This window comes from Ovis canadensis, chromosome 17 (genome assembly GCF_042477335.2).
Source record: "Ovis canadensis isolate MfBH-ARS-UI-01 breed Bighorn chromosome 17, ARS-UI_OviCan_v2, whole genome shotgun sequence".
Lineage (NCBI taxonomy): Eukaryota > Metazoa > Chordata > Mammalia > Artiodactyla > Bovidae > Ovis > Ovis canadensis.
In genome coordinates, this window is record NC_091261.1 from 67064457 (window position 1) to 67084140 (window position 19684).

Consider the following 19684-nt stretch of genomic DNA (forward strand, 5'->3'; position numbering starts at 1 on the left):
GCTCTGAGCCATTACACACACTGATATTTTAAGGTTAGCAAGACAGTTTTAAATCAGGATAGAATCATAAAATCTGGGTTGTGAGGTCAAACATCTCTATAAGCCTGAAGTTGCTAGGGTCTCTGTGTATTCAGGAGGTCCGGGAGCATGACAAATGGCCACTCAGCCCCGTTCAGTCTCATCTCTAGTAATTCCTGATGTCTTTTCTCAGTCACTGGTTGTGCCCCCACCGCCGCCCCCCCAGAAGAAAGGACTGGAAGCTGTCTCCAAGGGAGATTTCTGCGACACAATGAAGGTTGAGTGATTGCACTCAGATCATTGTGAACATGGAAACCTGGCCTTCTCAGCACACTGAGTGCGGTATCACCTCATTAGCCACACTTCTCACTTACACACCGATGTGTAAGCCAGATGAGAACTTGATCATGTGCAAAGAGAAATGACTACAGTAGGAACTGGTTCAGAAAGTCTACACAACCAGTGCCTCCTCTCCTGGTAAGACCAGTCTGGGGAAATAAATAATAATCTGGTTTCTTGCTGAATAAAATCGGGACAAAGAAAGACAGATGTATCCACTGAATGTTTAGTGGCAGTTGACTCAAATGACTGGGAACAAGGATTTCATGGAAAAGATAGTACAGATGGGATCATAACCTGTTGTTCGGTCATTAAGTCATGTCTGACTCTCTGCAACCCCACAGACTGCAGCATGCCAGGCTCTCCTTTCCTGTACTATCACCTGGAGTTTACTCAAATTCATGTCAACTGATTTAGTGATGCTGTCTAACTATCTTAGCCTCTGCCACCCCCTTCTCTTTTCGTCTTCAATCTTTCCAAGCATCAGGGTGTTTTCCAATGAGTTGGCACAGGTGGCCAAAGTATTGGAACTACAGCTTCAACATCATCCCTCCAGTGAATACTCAGGACTGATTTCCTTTAGGATTGACTAGTTTGACCTCCTTCCAAGAGACTCTCAAGAGTCTTCTCCAGCTCCACAATTTGAAAGCATCAATTCTTTAGCACTCAGCCTTCTTTATGGTCCAAATCTCACATCTGTACACAACTAATGAAAAAGCCATAGCTTTGACTGTACTTTGTTGGCAAAGTGATGTCTCTGCTTTTTAACAGGCTGTCTAGGTTTGCCATAACCTGCCTTCCAAGGAGCAAGTGTCTTTTAAGTTCATGGCTGCAGTCATCATCTGCAGTGATTTAGGAGCCCAAGAAAATAAACTCTGTCACTGTTTTCACTTTTTCACCTTTGATTTGCCATGAAGTGATGGGACTGGATGCCATGATCTTAGTTTTTTGAATGATGAATTTCAAGTCAGCTTTTCCACTCTCCTATTTCATCCTCATCAAAAAGCCCTTTAGTTCCTTTTTACTTTCTCCCATTAGAGCGGTAGCATCTGCATATCTGAGGTTGTTGATATTTCTCCTGGCAATCTTGATTCCAGCTTGTGATTCTTCCAACCTAGCATTTCACATGATGCACTTTGCATAATAGGGCTTCCCTGGTGGCAGAGTGGTAAAGAATATGCCTGCCAATGCAGGAGACGTGGGTTCAATCCCTGGGTAGGGAAGATCCCCTGGAGAAGGAAATGGCAACCCACTCCAGTATTCTTGCCTGGGAAATCCCATAGACAGACAAGCCTGGTGGGCTACAGTTCATGGGGTCGCAAAAGAGTCGGACAAAACTTAGTGACTAAATAATATACAATATTTTGTACAGCACAGGGGACTACAGCAAACTCAGCATGTAAGTTAAATAAGCAGGATGACGATATACAGCCCGGTTGTACTCCTTTATCAACCAGTCGGGTGTTCATAACTCTTAGAAGTCAATTGGCAGCAATATCTGCCTCCATCTTGTGGCAGAGATTTTGCTCATTGTTGAGAGACAATTGCCAACTCCCTTTCCAATGGTTGTTTAACATTATAGAGATTAGATAAACATACACTCACTTTCCTTAGAACTAAGGGTTGCCATATCTGGCCAGTGATACATAATAGAAAGTCATCTTAGGGGCTTCTGGGAAGATACTTGCCTTTCTGGTGAAAAGTACAGGAGCAAGAGAAGAGCTCACTGGTACTAACTCTTTCCCTTTCCTTTTGCTTAAAAATATATGCTAGCCAGAGCCATCTTTCAACCATGAGGGAGATGAAAAGTCAATGTGCTAAGATTTATGGAATGGAGAGAAAAAAAAGAGTATGGATCATTCATAATATTGTTGACCTGATGCACCAAACCTGAAGCTTTCTACATCTGGACTTCCCATTAGAGAACACCATTAAATGTCTTTGTCACTTAAGCCTTCGTTGTTTCAGTTTTCCAAAGCACAATTACAAATCACTTCAAAATTAAGCAGCTCAACAACCATTATAATCTCTCATGATTCTGTGAGTTCACTGGGCTCAGCAGGACAGTTATTCTCTCCGCACAGTATTGACTGGAGTTGCAATCATCTGGAAGCTCGACTGAGTCAAATGCCCAAAGGAGCTTACTCACATGACTGGCAGCTGGCTGGTAGCTCAGCCTTTCTCTGTATGACTTGGGTTTCTCACAACAAGGCAGCTGGGTCACCAAATGGAATCTTCAAGCATGCAAAAGTAGAAGCTGCAGATCTTTTGCAGCCTAGACTCGGAAACTATAGAGCATCACTTCCACTCCATTCTATTTTTCGAAGTAGATCAGAGGGTGAGCCCAATTTAAGAGGAAAGAAAGGAAACACTGCTTCTTAATGGGAGGAATGGCAAGGCAGTTCCAGCCACCTTTAATTGACCACAGTTATCAATATGCTTTTATATGACTTGCAACTGAAAGCAATTCCCTAAATGCAGCCTTGGAAAGAGCCAGATGCCCTGTCCACTGGGACAAGCTGCAGTGGCTGCACTGCCAAGGTCAGCATTGGCAACTCTGTCCTCTGGGCCTCCACGGCAGATGATGATGGATGCAACCTTGCCTTAAACGTGTTAATACCTTCAATCACACGACAGACAAGTTTTGCAGGTCTTGGAGCCATCCTGCCTCTTTGAGGTGACTTTGTACTGCTCTGCTTTGATCTATAATATATTGACTTCTTGGTTTTAACTCTCAGAAAGGCAATCTTCACTCCCTGTGTTTTCCAAGCACTTGAGAAAGCATCACTGTAGCCCCCTAAACTTGGCAGCCATCTTCATCAAGATGATTATCCTTCTTGCCCTGTCTCAATCCCAGGGTCACTGAAAGAATCAGATGGAATGACGGCTGGAAGTATCCTGGAATGGTTAAGAGGGATTATTACTATCATAATCAAATAAGCATGTTGTGTCGGTTACAGCTTTTTTGGTAAAAGTTACATAAAACCCTATACAATCCTGCCAATGCAAAAGGAGGAAAAAGTGGCCAGAAGTTGGAGGGAGTCATGCCAGTTTCAGGAATGGGAGGCTCCAGCAACTCAAACATTGTCAGCAGGACCTATTTTCTCTCCACATCTTGGTCCTGATCTCCTCCAGATTGCTTCATTTCTCAACAGGACAGGCTGCCAACAACTTCAGGTGCATATCCCCCTAGTTTCTCCTCCCCTAACTCTTAATTTTTTTAATTTATTGTTATTTATTCATTTATTTTTGCATGTGTTGGGTCTTCGTTGCTGTGAGTGCTTTTCTCTAGCTGTGGTGAGAGGGGAGCACAGGCTCCGGGGCATGCAGGCTTCAGTACTTGCCGCGTGTGGGCTCAGTAGTCGTGGTTCGCAGGCTCTAGAGCACAGGCTCAGAAGTTGTGGTGCAGGGGTTTGGTCGCCCCGCGGCATGTGGGATCATCCCAGATCAGAGATCGAACTCGTGTCTCCTGCACTGGCAGGCAGATTCTTCACTACTGAGCCCCTGGGGAAGCCCGTTCCCTAGCTCTTTAAACAAAACTCTTTCTTCTGACTGATATGGGTCCAAGTTGAGCAAAATGCTCATCTTTTAACCAATCCTATGGCTAAGGGCATGTAATAGGAAGGGGAGATAGATATATGATATAAAGCATGGATGCCTTGACAGGTACCCTATGGGTGAGCAGAAGCACAGATGTGCAGAGAGAGGCAGGGAACGGAGTGGTCATGGCAAGAAGTGGAAGAGAAAGATCGAGCAACTCCATGAGGAAAGGCAGGAGGGACTTTCCTCCCTGGCTTTTTGTTTCCACCTTTGAGGTAAAAATCAATCTTGGTAAAATATATCTACAGTGACTTGATACTATACCCAAATTTTCATAGCAAATTGTGCAGTGGTTAAAACTCTGAACTCCAAATGCAAGGAGCACAGGTTTGATCCCTGGTCAGGGAACTAAGATGCCACATGCCACACAGAGTGGCCAAAAAAAAAAAAAAAAGTGGGGGATATTTGAGTTGGAATTTTATCTTGAAAAATGAAACTAAAGCTTATCAACCTAACACAATTTAGGATACCACTTCAATGATACATGAATTCTTATGAAGAGTAAAAAGTAAATTAAGTAGTCAAGGGGTTTTTTTGCTGTAATTTTTCTGACAAAATCCTTCATTTCAACTTTGGCTTTCTTAGGATGATAGAAAAAAGGTCATTTAAAAAATATTCAAGGGTTTCACCAATTTTTCCCAAGGCCTTCTGGAATCTTTTGATATTTAAATCTTTCTCTTTTGAAGTGCTCACCGTGTCACTTTCCTTGTCTTTTTTTTTTTTTTTTCCCTTCAACTGTTAACTCTTTGGGGGGAGGGGATATTAAAAACATTGAATAACTAGTATGTCAGTATCGAATGACCAGCCCAGTTCACTGCAAACAGCCATCATGGCTGAATCTGTGGGTTCCAGCTGAGTATCAATATTGATTGTTCTAAGACCACCAGACTCCCAAGGGCTGTCTGTGGTTTTCCTGTTCTTTAAGCATGTGTCAGCAACCTCATGGAATCCTGCACTTTGGGCAAGATTTTCAATCAAACATTTGCAGCTGGTTTACACTGTATGTGTACCAGGGTCAGACTGTCAGTGAGAGGCTGATTGTCTTTGACAGGACTCACTGGTTATAAGAAACAGCAACCCCTCCCAGGACTTGTGACGGGCACTCAAAATTCAGGGGGTGCTTCTGAGAGACTGAGCCACAAGGTAGATGGTGTTGTAGAAAAGGATTCGTGCTAGTGTTAATCATTAAAATTTTTAACTGCTGCTGCTGCTGTTAAGTTGCTTCAGTCGTGTCCAACTCTGCGTGATCCCATAGATGGCAGCCCACCAGGCTCCACTGTCCCTGGAATTCTCCAGGCAAGAATACTGCACTGGGTTGCCATTTCCTTTTCCAATGCATGAAAGTGAAAAGTGAAAGTGAAGTTGCTCAGTCGTGTCTGACTCTTAGCGACCCTGTGGACTGCAGCCTACCAGGCTCCTCTGCCCATGGGATTCTCCAGGCAACAGTACTGGAGTGGGAAGCCAGTGCCTTCTCCGAAATTTTTAACAATTAATGTTATATAATTACTGTAAGATTTGAAGGACAACTTTTATATCTCTAAAGAACTCCATCATCTACAGGACTCAGATGATAAATACTCAACAACAAAGACCCCTTGAATTTTGTTTGTGAACTAACTTGTATGGATTGCCCTTTCTTGCAATCAATAAATCTTGCAAAAGACGATTAGGATATATATATATATATATATATATATATATATGGTCACTGCATGGTTTCAACAGAAATATCAGAACCACTTGGGAAAAAACACAATGACCATAAATGAGTCTGATGTTTTCTAAATTTGTTTCCTAAGTGAAATGCTCAAATATCAGCCTACATAGTTCAAACTGGAAATCCTATTTATAAAATTCAGGACAGATTCCTTACACAACTGTAGATGTTAGTCCACTGATTCAGACAGGCATGAGGCTTGTGTTGTTAATCATGGGACAGAAAACAGAGTAAACACACAAGAGGGAAAAAAGCAACTGAAATGATTAATTTCTCCATCTTGTTTCTTTGCTGAGCCTTTGGAGTTATCTGATCCTCAGACTTAGAGGTTAGGGCTGAGGTGGTTACGGGTCATTGGGTATCTTCCTAGCCCCAATTTTGAGGAACAACAGCAATTACTTCATGTTCTGCAAAGCTAATTAACTCAAATCAATCAAAGGCTTGCTCAGATAGGAAACAGTTCTGAAAAAAGACTTCTGAATTCTGCAAACAGTGAATTTTCCTTAATTAACATATTAACATACATCCTTCTCATGCCTCAAATCAGAGCATTTTCATTCTTGGGAAGACAAAAAGCAAGAGCATCAGAAGCTAACAGTATCATTGATTTTCAAAAGAGAATAGTGGTAAAGGCTGTGGTTTTTTATAGCCAAACAGGTATGGATGTAAATCCTGGCTCTGCTACTTGCTCACTGAGCGACCTTGGATAAGTCATCTAACTTGTGTATGCCTCAGTTTTCTCATTTGTTAAGTGAGGGAAATAATAGTATCCACCTAATGAGGTTTTTATATTAAGTATAAGGTGTTCTCAAGCCCTAACACATAATGAATATCTGATAATTATTAATAATCTGACACAGATGATGGACAATCTGGATTTGTTCCCCTACTAGGCCATTATTATTCCTTGTAGTAATAGCCTCTTGGGTTTCCTTTGAGTAACCACCCCCTCTCTACTAATAGGGAGGTTCAAGAGGGACTAAATAAATTCACCTCAATTTCAGGGCTGAAACTATGTATTAATATTAGTTTACTAGGACATCACAGATTGGGTGGCTTCAACAACAAAAGTTTTCTCAAAGTTCTAGAGGCTAGCGGTCTGAGATCAAGATGTTGGCAGGATTAATTTCTTCTGAGGTCTGTCTCTCTCTTCTTAGCTTGCAGCTGGCTGTCTTCTCCCTGTCTTCACATGGTCTTCCCTCTCTGTGTTTCAGTCCTAATTTCCTCTTCTTATGAGGACAACAGCCATATTGGATTGAGGCTTACCCATATGGTCTCATTTTACCACAATTACCTCTTTAAAGAGCCTGCCTCCAAAATATAGTCACGTTTAAGAGATACTTGGGGGGGGGGTATGTTTAGGACTTCAACACATGAATCTGGGTGAGACAAAACTCAACCCATAACAACTTGTGACCCATATCTGGCCAAAATATTTCCCTCTCCTTGGTCAGAGTGACTGATTCAATCAAAGACATTTTTAAAAAACTTAAGTATGGGGAATTTCTTCATTTCCAAGATTGTGTGTTGCCAAATAAATTAATATATATATGATGGAACTGCTGGGGTTACCATATGGAAAAGGTCAGTATAGAAGAAAACAGAGATGGAAAGATACAGTCCTGATGTCATCATCTGAGTCCCTGGGTCCAGCTGAGCCTGAAGCTTGCATTGACAATTCATTCAGAATTCACTAAACACCCCCTTTTTTGACTTGAGCCGGCTTGAGTTGGTTTCTGTCACTCCCAACCAAAGAAGTCTTGCCCAGCAGAGTCCCTACTTAATTATTGGGCAGCTTGTAGATCCTAAAGAAATAGAAAAGGATCAAGAGACAGGACTGGAAAATGGAAAGAATATTTACAGAAAAAATTGGGTAGGAACCATGAGCACGTAATAAAGGGGTCCACGTGTGCTCAGTTGCTCAGTCGTGAACAACTCTTTGAGACCCCATGGACTGTAGCCCACCAGTCTCCTCTGTTCATGGGATTTTCCAGGCAAGAACACTGGAGTGGGTTGCCACTTCTTCCACCAGAGGATCTTCCTTACCCAAGGATTGAACTTGTGTCTTCTGTGTCTCCTGTGTTGGCAGGCAAATCCTTTACCACTGAGCCACCAGGGAAGCCCCATAATATAAGGGACAGAGTAGATTTAAGAACAGATGCATATTCCTTTGAGCTTAATGTAATAAATTTGACTGCATAGCTGTTAAGGCAAGTAGTTCTTCACTAAACCACAGGTTTCTGAGAGAGAGTAATAGCATCTTGTTCAGGTGCAATGTATCCCAAGTGTCCAAGCACTCAAAAATATTTGTGGATTTGAATGGGCTTACTAAGAAATCTTTTGCATTTTATGATTTAACATGCTGCTGCTGCTGCTGCTGCTAAGTCACTTCAGTCGTGTCCGACTCTGTGCGACCCCAGAGACAGCAGCCCACCAGGCTCCTCCATCCCTGGGATTTTCCAGGCAAGAGTACTGGAGTGGGGTGCCATTGTACACAGCCTTTAAATAATGAATTTGCCATAGTGTTATATTCGCAAACTACCAGTGCCCTCAGTGTTGGAAAATTACATTGATAATCATATAGTAGTAGAGTATTAATTTTAATAAGGCCTTGAGGAGACTTTCAAATGCATCCCCTCACCATTAGCTGACCTGTATCTGGCCCCTTCTTTACCCATAAATTGCACTGTAATTCTCTATTGCAATCTAGAATTTCTTTCCTTGAGACCCATTACAGCCCCTTATGAAAGAGGTTTGGGTGGGAGAAGGAAAGAAGGTATGTTTACAACACCAGGTAGCAGTATGTAGTGAGAAGAGTTTGGCCTCCTCTACTTGGCTTATAGCACTGGAGAAGAACCCTGAACGTGGGAGATGCTGAATTTCTATCAAGCTGCTGGTTACCTGCCTATTCACCCCTGTGGAGAAAGAGTACTTCTTACCCTGGAAAGTAAGTAAAGGTCTCTGGGACATGGAGCCTGTCTCTATGTTTCCTGCCTAGATGGTAAGCAAATATCCTCCAGGAAGAAAAGCAAACTTCCGTGTGTGTGTGTGTGTGTGTGTGTGTGTGTGTGTGTGTGTTGCTCATACTGAACAACTAATGGGATCTTAGTTCCCCAACCAGGGATTTGATCCATGTCCCCTGCAGTGGAAGCACAGAATCTTAACCACTTGACCACCAGGGAAGAAGGGAACTTTCTTCTCTTGGAATGTCTCCAGGAGGAGAAAGGTTCTGTATCTTCAGTTTGATATTCAACAGCCTTGAACAAAACCTGTCAGCACCCTTCCCTTGGGAAGGTCCAGACCATATAAGAACCCAAGAAATCCAGGAAGAACTGTCTCCCAACAGACAGGTACAGAGGTGATGATGCCACAGGATGGAAGGAACCTGGATCCCTGAATCACCAGGTGGAGGACAGCCTTTGCCAACCCACCTGAGGCTTTATGTGAGCAAAAAACAAACCTTTGTGATATTTGACCACTGAGATTTCAGGTCTTGCCTGTTCTCACAGCTAGCATTAACAATCCTATCAAAGATGACTTTAACATACACTGAACAAACTTGTATGAGAAATAAGAAAGGTACAAAATATATAGTAAACTCCAAATGATAAGAAATGGGGTGGGATTCAGGAGAGGGTAGATTATGACAAAGTTGTCGCCTTACTTGTGAAGGTGTGAAAGAAGCAAACTTTGAGAGAAGCCACATCCATCCAGGAGCCCATGCCCCTAGGCTCAGCACATCCAAGAGTAATCAGCCCACCTCACTCATGAGCATCTACACTGGAGCCAAAGCTACGGATGACTTTCACTCTGGTTTAGACATTTTCAGATCATCATCAGCTCAATTACAGCTAAACCAATAATACGCCCCAAATATCATTATTGGAAAATCACCAACCAGGCCCACTAATTGTATTTGCAGCCTCTTCATCATATTAGTAAAGCAATGAGTACAGCATGATCTTCCCAGGAGACAGCCACTCACAAGGCCAATTTCCTTAGGAGGAGACTTTCATATTGCACCGGCTTGGAACTAATGTGTCTCGGGAAATCAACTGTCAGATCAATGACATTTGCAAACAGAAAATATTTGGAGAAAACAGCAGAGTACAGCCTGCAGTTGAGACTGGCGTGATCCTTACTTGCCACTTGGAAGCTGCTGTCACTCAGAACCTTCAAGTTTTTCCAAAGGGTCAGTTTGGAGATGCTATTCACATTCCTTGACAAGACACAAAGAAGCTTCATTGTAAGACTTCGTGATTGTTTCCTGGAAAGCTCGCTGTATCATCACTGACCTGAAAAAAGCAAACGTTTACTAAGCTCCTTCTGTGTTCCAAGCTTGATGGCTTGAGTGCTATATACTGAAAAAAGCAACCTTTATGGAAGTCCATAAAGGAGTTCAAATTCTGACTCTGAAGCTTCCTAAAACAGTTTAATTTGGTGAGTCTCAATTTTCAAACCTGCACAATAGGTATAATAATACCTATTTTCCAAAAGCATTTTGATCACTGAAGAGAAAGTATGTAAAGTAACCAGCGTAGTGCATGGCACATAGTAGCTGCTCACTAAATAGTCACTGCTATGACTGAAAGTACCTCTTTTTAATTGAACTTAACCAATAGTTATTAAAGAACTTAATGCTCATCCTCAACTGAATCACTTGGGAATTAAGGAGTTCACACAACAATCTAGATTGACCTCCACAACCCTTCCATCCAAATATAAAAGGCATCTCATTTTGTTTTTGAAGTAACAGAAAGAAATTTTCAACTTCTCTTCTATATGGTTTTTTTTTGGGGGGGGGAGTTTTTTTTTAGGAGTGTCTGAAATTCTAGCAGTTTCAGATAAAGATTAAAAAGTCAATAAAAAGGAAGAAAATATAAAAAGCTTGGAAGAATAAGAAGTATTTAACAACTCATAATTCTGGAGTTCCTTCTGAATCAGGTAAGACTAGGACTGAATTCTAGATTGGGCACTTATCAACCACAAGACTTTGGGGAAATAACATAACTTCTCTAAGCCATGGTCTACCCTATCCAAAATGGAAACACCATCTGCCTCAAAGAGTTAAGGTGAACCTTAAAATAAGATGATAAGGTTAAATAAAATGATAAATTTTTAATGAATGTTGGTTCTTATCCCCTCCTTTTCATCGCCCATCATTATAAGGCTCAAATTGATTTGTTAAATGTGGGCTAGGCACTGTGGTGGACACAAGGAATACAGTGGTAAACATGACCAACAAGGTCACTGTTTTCACATTTCAGACCACATTCTGGAAGAGAGTAGAAAAATTACTCAGTCAGTTCCACAAATCAATGGGAAAGTACGCTTGTGAGAAGCACTGGGAAGCAATAATATAACATGCCAATGAGAATTTTCTAAGAGGACTAGGCTGAAGTGTTGAGAAAGGCCTCCCAGAAGATCTCCCTTGCCCATTCTGGGTTCTAAGCATATTTGCCAATGCTGAGAGGCTGGAAAGTGTTGCTGAGAGAATAAGCACAAAGCCAGATCATGCCGAGCCTCACCGGGTGAACGTCAGGGCCTCCACATCGCACAACCACAGAAGACACCAATTACACTGAACACACAGCCCTGCTGCAAGACCAGCAGCCCTGGTAGGCAATATGCAGAAAGTAGAAACCGCAAAGGACCAGAAGCATAAATAAAATACAAAGGTTGTATAAGAGAACGTGTTCAGAAGGAAAAAAAAAAAAAAGTCATGGAACTTTCAAGTGCAGCTGTGATGGAGTAACTGAGGCAGACGATATTCTCAACAAGTATTACTAGAAAAGCTGGATAAAATACAAACATTCAAAAATTCTATTTGAGGGACTTTCCTGATGGTTCAGTGGTTAAGACTCCATGATGTAAATGCAGGGGTGCTGAGTTTCATCCTGGTCAGGAAACTAGATTCCACCTGCCGCAACTAAAGATCCCACATGTGGCAATAAATATCTTGTGTGCCACAACTAAGACCTGGTGGAGCCAAATAAATAAATTTTTTGAAAAAATCTGTTTGAAAGCATCAAGGAGCAGCCATGTCTGGAGGTACAAAAGTCCTGGAAAGGAGGGAAGTTCAGTGAGTTTAAGTCTGACATCACTTTTTCCATTGGGGTGCCAATGACTACAAAGCATCAGAAGCAGAGGAGAAGGTAGTTGCTGAAAAGCAGGTGAGCCATCACAGAGTTAGGAGGCCTCATGAGGGTGGAACACAAAAATTAGCATTTGGGGATGTCAAAACCCATAAGAGATGAGTTCAAAATTTGCCCCCCCCCAAAAAAGGACTTAATGAGAAGTGATCCAAAACCATGGCACCAATTTTTCTTTTATTTATGCTACATAAGGCAAGTCATTTAGAATCCAAGCAAAGAGCAGTTGAAAAGCTAAGTTGAGTTTTTGGCATTCTCCTAATATTCCCATATGAAATTGGAGGTGAAGGTCACAAATCAGGAAATACCCTAGTAAAGAGCTTTGGTTCCCATCTGGAAGCCCTGAGTCCAGAGGAATGGGGAGAGAATTAGAGGCTGACTGAGCATTACAAAGAAGTCCCTGAGTCGATAGACGTAATCCATTACTACAGTAGCTTCCTGCAAAAGGACAGAGCCTCTACAATATCTAGAACCTCTACGATTTTTTACACAATGCCTGCCAAAATTTACCAGGCATACTAAAAACCTAGCCCAAGAGAAAATAGATTGCCTTGATGTGTGGCTGTCCCCACCCTCTGGGGTCATTTGTACCTGTCTCTGATGCTGAGAAAGACTGAAGGCAGGAGGAGAAGGGGATGACAGAGGATGAGATGGTTGGATGGCATCACCGACTTGATGGACATGAGTTTGAGCAAGCTCCAGGAGTTGGTGATGGACAAGGAAGCCTGGCGGGCTACAGTCCATGGGGTTGCAAAGAGTCGGACACAACTGAGTGACAGAACTGACTGAACTTCGAAAACAGTCTCCATGAGTCATAACATCTGGCCCTCCTGACCTGAAAGGAAGGTTTCATCAACCCCCTTAAAAGATGAGGGAAGCAAGGCTTCAATGCATTAAGTATCTGCTTAAAACCAAACACCTAGACCTGATGACTCAGACGGTATGGACCCAATGGCTCAGACGTTAAAGAATCTGCCTGCAACGTGGGAGACCCAGGTTTAATCCCTTGGTTTGGGATGATCCCCTGGAGAAGGGAATGGCAACCCACTCCAGTATTCTTGCCTGGAGAATTCCACGGACAGAGGAGCCTGGCTGGTTACAGTCCACGAGGTCACAGAGTCGGACATGACTGAAGTGACTTAGTAGCAGCAGCATACATCTAGAATCTATAGCTTTGTCCCTCTGATGCTGGAATCCCCACTTGTCACCAGCCTACCATGCTGAACATAATGAGGGTCACCATCAGGCTAGCCTTGGAGGAAGCCCCTAAAGCATTCAACCCAAGGCCTGGTTCTTTACCCAGCCTGCCCCTCCCATGGTGAGTATTATGCATGCATGCATGGGTACATTCTCAGTCACTCAGTCACTGACTTTTTGCAAACCCAAGGACTGTAGCTCACCCAGCTCCTCTGTCCACAGTGGGGGGAGGGGGTGGGAATGCCAAAAGAAAAAAAAAAAATCTCAGACATAATCCACATATTAAGGCTTCTCTGGTGACTCAGATGGTAAATAATCTACATACAATGCAGGAGACCCAGGTTCAATCCCTAGATCAGGAAGATCCCCTAGAGAAGAGAATGGCTACCCACTCCAGTATCCTTGCCTGAAGAACTTCATGATCAGAGGAGCCTGGCAGGCTATATTCCATGGCGTGGCAAAGATTTGGACATGACTGAACAACTAACACACAAACACAATCCTGATATTAGTTACCTAAAATAACTATGCTGAATATAGTCAAGGAAATAGATGGCAAAATAATCTCACCAGAGAACTTAAATCTATAAACTCAAAACCAAATCAAAATTCTAGGAATAAATAAAATTTTGAATATATAAAAATTCTGAATATATAAAAACTGAAATTAAGAATTTAATAGAATGTTTAACAGTAGATCAGATACAGCTTTTAAAAAAATATTGGTACAACAGGATATAAGTCAGAAGGAAATAACCAGATCAAATCCAGAGAAAAAATGAAATGGGAAACCAGAAAAGAAGTTAAAAAAACATAAGAGACATAGTAAAAAAAAAAAAGCTCTAACATATGTAATAAATTGGAGTCCCAGAATTAAAGAATAGAGAATGCAAAAGAAGCAATATTTGGAGAAATATTTTCCAGAAATAAGTAAAAACATTAAGACAGAATTTCAGGAACTTCTGAGAACCCCAAGAAGGAAAAATACAAAGAAAATCACAGCTAAGCATATCACAGTGTAATAAAAATATAAAAATTTTTCCTCATCTGAGAACAAATGAAATAGTAAAGGTTTCAAGGATTGTCTTATTTTACCATGAACAACATGTTTGCAATAATGTTTTTAATTAAAAAAAAATTTTTTTTTCTTCAAAAGCATCAGAAAAAAAGAAAAAACATTAACTGTAAGAAAGTGATAGAATGAGAACTGACTTTTCAACAGAGATGACGGAAACAAAAAGACAGGAAATTAAGTCCAAGTCAGAATTCTATAATACTGAAAATATTCTTCAAATACAAAAAATGAAATAAAGAGGACTTTCCTGGAAGTCCAGTGGTTAAGACTCTGTGCTCCCAATGCAGGAGGCACAGGATCTAGCCCTGGTCTGGGAATTAAGATCCTGCATACCACACAATGTAGCTAATAAAAAGTAAAACAAATGTATTTTTAAACAAAATAAAACTCAGGAGATCCAACTAAATTAAATACTAAAGGGGACTATTTAGGCAAAAGGAAAATGATCCCAGACAGAAATACAGAGAAGATTGAAGAGTCACAGGAAAACTAGTGAGTAAATCTAAATGAATATTGAAAATAATAACAATAATTTTCTATGGGGTTTTAAATATATGTAGGTTTAAATGAATCAACATTAAAAACAAAAGGCTAAAGAAAGATAAATTACAGTTTAATAGGCCTGAGAATGTCTGAGAAATTGTAAAAATACTTATTTATATTAGACTCAAATAAACAAAGGATATATGTCTTAATTTTCAGGGTAATTACTAAAAGGAGATATAACTAACAAACTAATATAAGAAATACTGGTTTCACTAAAAAGAAGTTGATTGGTTCAAATTAAGGCACGAAAGGAGGGGGAAGAAAACAAATAGAAAAAATAGTAATATTATAGTTATAAAACCAAGTCAGTAATTAATTACATGCAAATGGATTAAACACTCCAATAATAGACCTAGCTTGTCAGAGTACATTAAAATAAAACAGTTATATGCTGCTTATATTAGCTACTCCATAACATAAGGACACAGAAAGATGAAAGGAAAAGAATTTTTAAAAAACCAAAAAACCGTTAACAACAACAAAAAAAAGGTGATATGGTTATATCAGTACTAATATTAAGCTATTAAGTCAAGTAATCCTAAAGTTGAGATGAATAATGAGGAATAAAGAGAAATTTTTTAATAAAAAGATTAATTCAAGATGATTATATTGTAATACATACAAATATTGTGACCACTATGCTGAGCACCAGAAACTAACATAGTGTTGAAGATCAATTATAATTCAATTAAATTTTTAATTAAATTTTAAAAAATTATTTAATATAAATGAAAACAATCTGATTTTTTTAAACTAAGTATAGTGCTGAATTTCTTAGCTGTCAGAGGTTTTCTAGCTAATTCCAAAGTGGTCAAAAACCCTTGCTGAATAATTGCAAATCATTCTATATGTTGAGCATTCTATTTCTTGATATCATTTTATGATTGAACATTCTATATGCTTTTGAAAATAATATGTATCATTTCATTGTTTGGTATAGTGTCTTATAAAAAATAGATTTCAAAAGGTTAATTCACCAGGAAGATACAGCAATGTTATATTCATGCACATAATACCATACTTTCAAAATACTCAAATCAAAAAACTAAAAAGAAGACTAGATGGATCCACAATATAGTGGAATATTTTAACAATCCCTCTCAGTAGCTAATAAAACAAGCAGACAAAGAAGTGACAGGAGTATAAAGATTTAAGCAACACAATAAGTTTGATTTGTTTGCTATAAGAATGTTTAACAATAGATTGGAATCCACTGCACTGAGGATAGCTGTATATGTACAAATATTTTTAATTAATCATATTTTAATGTTCTGTTTGTTTTCATTTTAATTTCTGATTTTACCTTTATTTTTTCTTTTACTATGCTTTATTTTTTAATTATTTATTTTAATTGAAGGCTAATTACTTTACAATATTGTATTGGTTTTGCCATACATTGACATGAATCTGCCACGGGTGTACATGTGTTCCCCATCCTGAAGCCTCCTCCCACCTCTCTCCCCATCCCATCCCTCTGGGTCATCCCAGAGGGACCAGCCCCAAGCATCCTGTATCATGCATCGAACCTGGACTGGTGATTCATTTCACATATGATAATATACATGTTTCAATGCCATTCTGCCAAATCATCCCATCCTCACCCTCTCCCACAAAGTCCAAAAGACTGTTCTATACATGTGTCTCTTTTGCTGTCTCACATACAGGGTTATCGTTACCATCTTTCTAAATTCCATATATATGCATTAGTATACTGTATTGGTGTTCTTTCTGGCTTACTTCACTCTGTATAATCAGCTCCAGTTTCATCCACCATTAGAACTGATTCAAATGTATTCTTTTTAATGGCTGAGTAATACTCTATTGTGTATATGTACCACAGCTTTCTTATTCCATTCACCTGTTGATGGATATCTAGGTTGCTTCCATGTCCTGGCTATTGTAAACAGTGCTGCGATGAACATTGGGGTGAACATGTTTCTTTCAACTCTGGTTTCCCCAGTGTGTATGCCCAGCAGTGGGATTGCTGGGTCATAAGGTAGTTCTATTTCCAGTTTTTTAAGGAATCTCCACACTGTTCTCCATAGTGGCTGTACTAGTTTGCATTCCCACCAACAGTGTAAAAGGGTTCCCTTTTCTCCACACCCTCTCCAGCATTTATTGCTTGTAGACATTTGGATTGCAGCCATTCTGACTGGCGTGAAATGGTACCTCATTGTGGTTTTGATTTGCATTTCTCTGATAATGAGTGATGTTGAGCATTTTTTCATGTGTTTATTAGCCACCTGTATGTCTTCTTTGGAGAAATGTCTGTTTAGTTCTTTGGCCCACTTTTTGATTGGGTCATTTTTTTTTTCTGGAATTGAGCTGCAGGAGTTGCTTGTATATTTTTGAGATTAATTCTTTGTCAGTTGCTTCATTTGCTATTATTTTCTCCCATCTGAAGGTTGTCTTTTCACCTTGATTATAGTTTCCTTTGTTGTGCAAAAGCTTTTAATTTTAATTAGGTCCCATTTGTTTATTTTTGCTTTTATTTCCAATATTCTGGGAGGTGGGTCATAGAGGATCCTGCTGTGATTTATGTCAGAGAGTGTTTTGCCTGTGTTCTCCTCTGGAGTTTTATAGTTTCTGGTCTTACGTTTAGATCTTTAATCCATTTTGAGTTTATTTTTGTGTATGGTGTTAGAAAGTGTTGTAGTTTCATTCTTTTACAAGTGGTTGACCAGTTTTCCCAGCACCACTTGTTAAAGAGATTGTCTTTTCTCCATTGTATATTCTTGCCTAAGGTGTCCATAGGTGCATGGATTTATCTCTGGGCTTTCTATTTTGTTCCGTTAATCTATATTCCTGTCTTTGTGCCAGTACCATACTGTCTTGATGACTGTGGCTTTGTAGTATAGCCTAAAGTCAGGCAGGTTGATTCCTCCAGTTCCATTCTTATTTCTCAAGATTGCTTTGGCTATTCGAGATTTTTTGTATTTCCATACAAATTGTGAAATTATTTCTTTTAACTCTGTGAAAAATATCGTTGGTAGCTTGATAGGGATTGCATTGAATCTATAGATTGCCTTGGGTAGTATGCTCATTTTCACTATATTGATTCTTCTGATCCACAAACACAGTATATTTCTCCATCTATTAGTGTCCTCTTTGATTTCTAAAACACCACCAGTGTTTTATAGTTTTCTATATATGTTTCTTTAGGTAGATATATGCCTAAGTATTTTATTCATTTCATTGCAATGGTGAATGGAATTGTTTCCTTAATTTCTCTATTTTCTCATTTTTAGTGTATAGGAATGCAAGGGATTTCTGTGTATTGATTTTATATCCTGCAACTTTACTATATTCATTGATTAGCTCTAGTAATTTTCTGGTGGAGTCTTTAGGGTTTTCTATGTAGAGGATCATGTCATCTGCAAACAGTGAGAGTTTTACTTCTTCTTTTCCAATTTGGATTCCTTTTATTTCTTTTTCTGCTCTGATTTTTGTGGCCAAAACTTCCAAAACTATGTTGAATAGTACTGGTGAGAGTGGGCACCCTTGTCTTGTTCCTGACTTTAGGGGAAATGCTTTCAATTTTTCACCATTGAGGATAATGTTTGCTATGGGTTTGTCATATATAGATTTTATTATGTTGAGGTATGTTCCTTCTATTCCTGCTTTCTGGAGGGTTTTTATCATAAATGGATGTTGAGTTTTGTCAAAGGCTTTCTCTGCATCTATTGAGATAATCATATGGCTTTTATTTTTCAATTTGTTAATGTAGTGTATTACATTGATTGATTTGTGGATACTGAAGAATCCTTGCATCCCTGGGATAAAGCCCACTTGGTCATGATGTATGATCTTTTTAATGTGTTGTTGGATTCTGTTTGCTAGAATTTTGTTGAGGATTTTTGCATCTACATTCATCAGTGACATTGGCCTGTAGTTTTCTTTTTTTGTGGCATCTTTGTCAGGTTTTGGTATTAGGGTGATGGTGGCCTCATAGAATGAGTTTGGAAGTTTACCTTCGTCTGCAATTTTCTGGAAGAGTTTCAGTAGAATAGGTGTTAGCTCTTCTCGAAATTTTTGGTAGAATTCAGCTGTGAAGCCGCCTGGTCCTGGGCTTTTGTTTGCTGGAAGATTTCTGATTACAGTTTCAATTTCCGTGCTTGTGATGGGTCTGTTAAGATTTTCTATTCTTGGTTCAGTTTTGGAAGGTTATGCTTTTCTAAGAATTTGTCCATATCTTCCAAGTTGTCCATTTTATAGGCATATAGTTGCTGATAGTAGTCTCTTATGATCCTTTGTATTTCTGTGTTGTCTGTTGTGATCTCTCCATTTTCATTTCTAATTTTATTGATTTGATTTTTCTCCCTTTGTTTCTTGATGAGTCTGGCTAACGGTCTGTCAATTTTATTTATCTTCTCAAAGAACCAGCTTTTGGCTTTGTTGATTTTTGCTATGGTCTCTTTTGTTTCTTTTGCGTTTATTTCTGCCCTACTTTTTAAGATTTCTTTCCTTCTACTAACTCTGGGGTTCTTCATTTCTTCCTTTTCTAGTTGCTTTAGGTGTAGAGTTAGATTATTTGTTTGACTTTTTTCTTGTTTCTTGAGGTATGCCTCTATTGCTATGAACCTTCCCCTTATCACTGCTTTTACAGTGTCCCACAGGTTTGGGGTTGTTGTGTTTTCATTTTCATTTGTTTCTATGCATATTTTGATTTCTTTTTTGAGTTCTTCTGTGATTTGTTGGTTATTCAGCAGCATGTTGTTCAGCCTCCATATGTTGGAATTTTTAATAGTTTTTCCCCCGTAATTGAGATCTAATCTTACTGCATTGTGGTCAGAAAAGATACTTGGAATGATTTCAATTTTTTTGAATTTACCAAGGCTAGATTTATGGCCCAGGATGTGATCTATCTTGGAGAAGGTTCCGTGTGCACTTGAGAAAAACGTGAAATTCATTGTTTTGGGGTGAAATGTCCTATAGATATCAATTAGGTCTAACTGGTCTATTGTATCATTTAAAGTTACTGTTTCCTTGTTAATTTTCCATTTAGTTGATCTAGCCATAGGTGTGAGTGGGGTATTAAAG

At 39.4% G+C, this 19684-nt stretch overlaps 1 protein-coding gene across 1 annotated transcript in view; it reads right to left on the bottom strand.

The window, feature by feature from the left end:
* Nucleotides 1-19684, bottom strand: part of SUDS3 (SDS3 homolog, SIN3A corepressor complex component) — a 332239-nt gene that overhangs the window by 158306 nt on the left and 154249 nt on the right. The window contains exon 13 of the mRNA XM_069557944.1: nt 9817-9969. Coding sequence (XP_069414045.1) covers nt 9882-9969 — 88 coding nt within the window. The 3' untranslated portion in view covers nt 9817-9881. The remainder of the gene's footprint in view (nt 1-9816; nt 9970-19684) is intronic.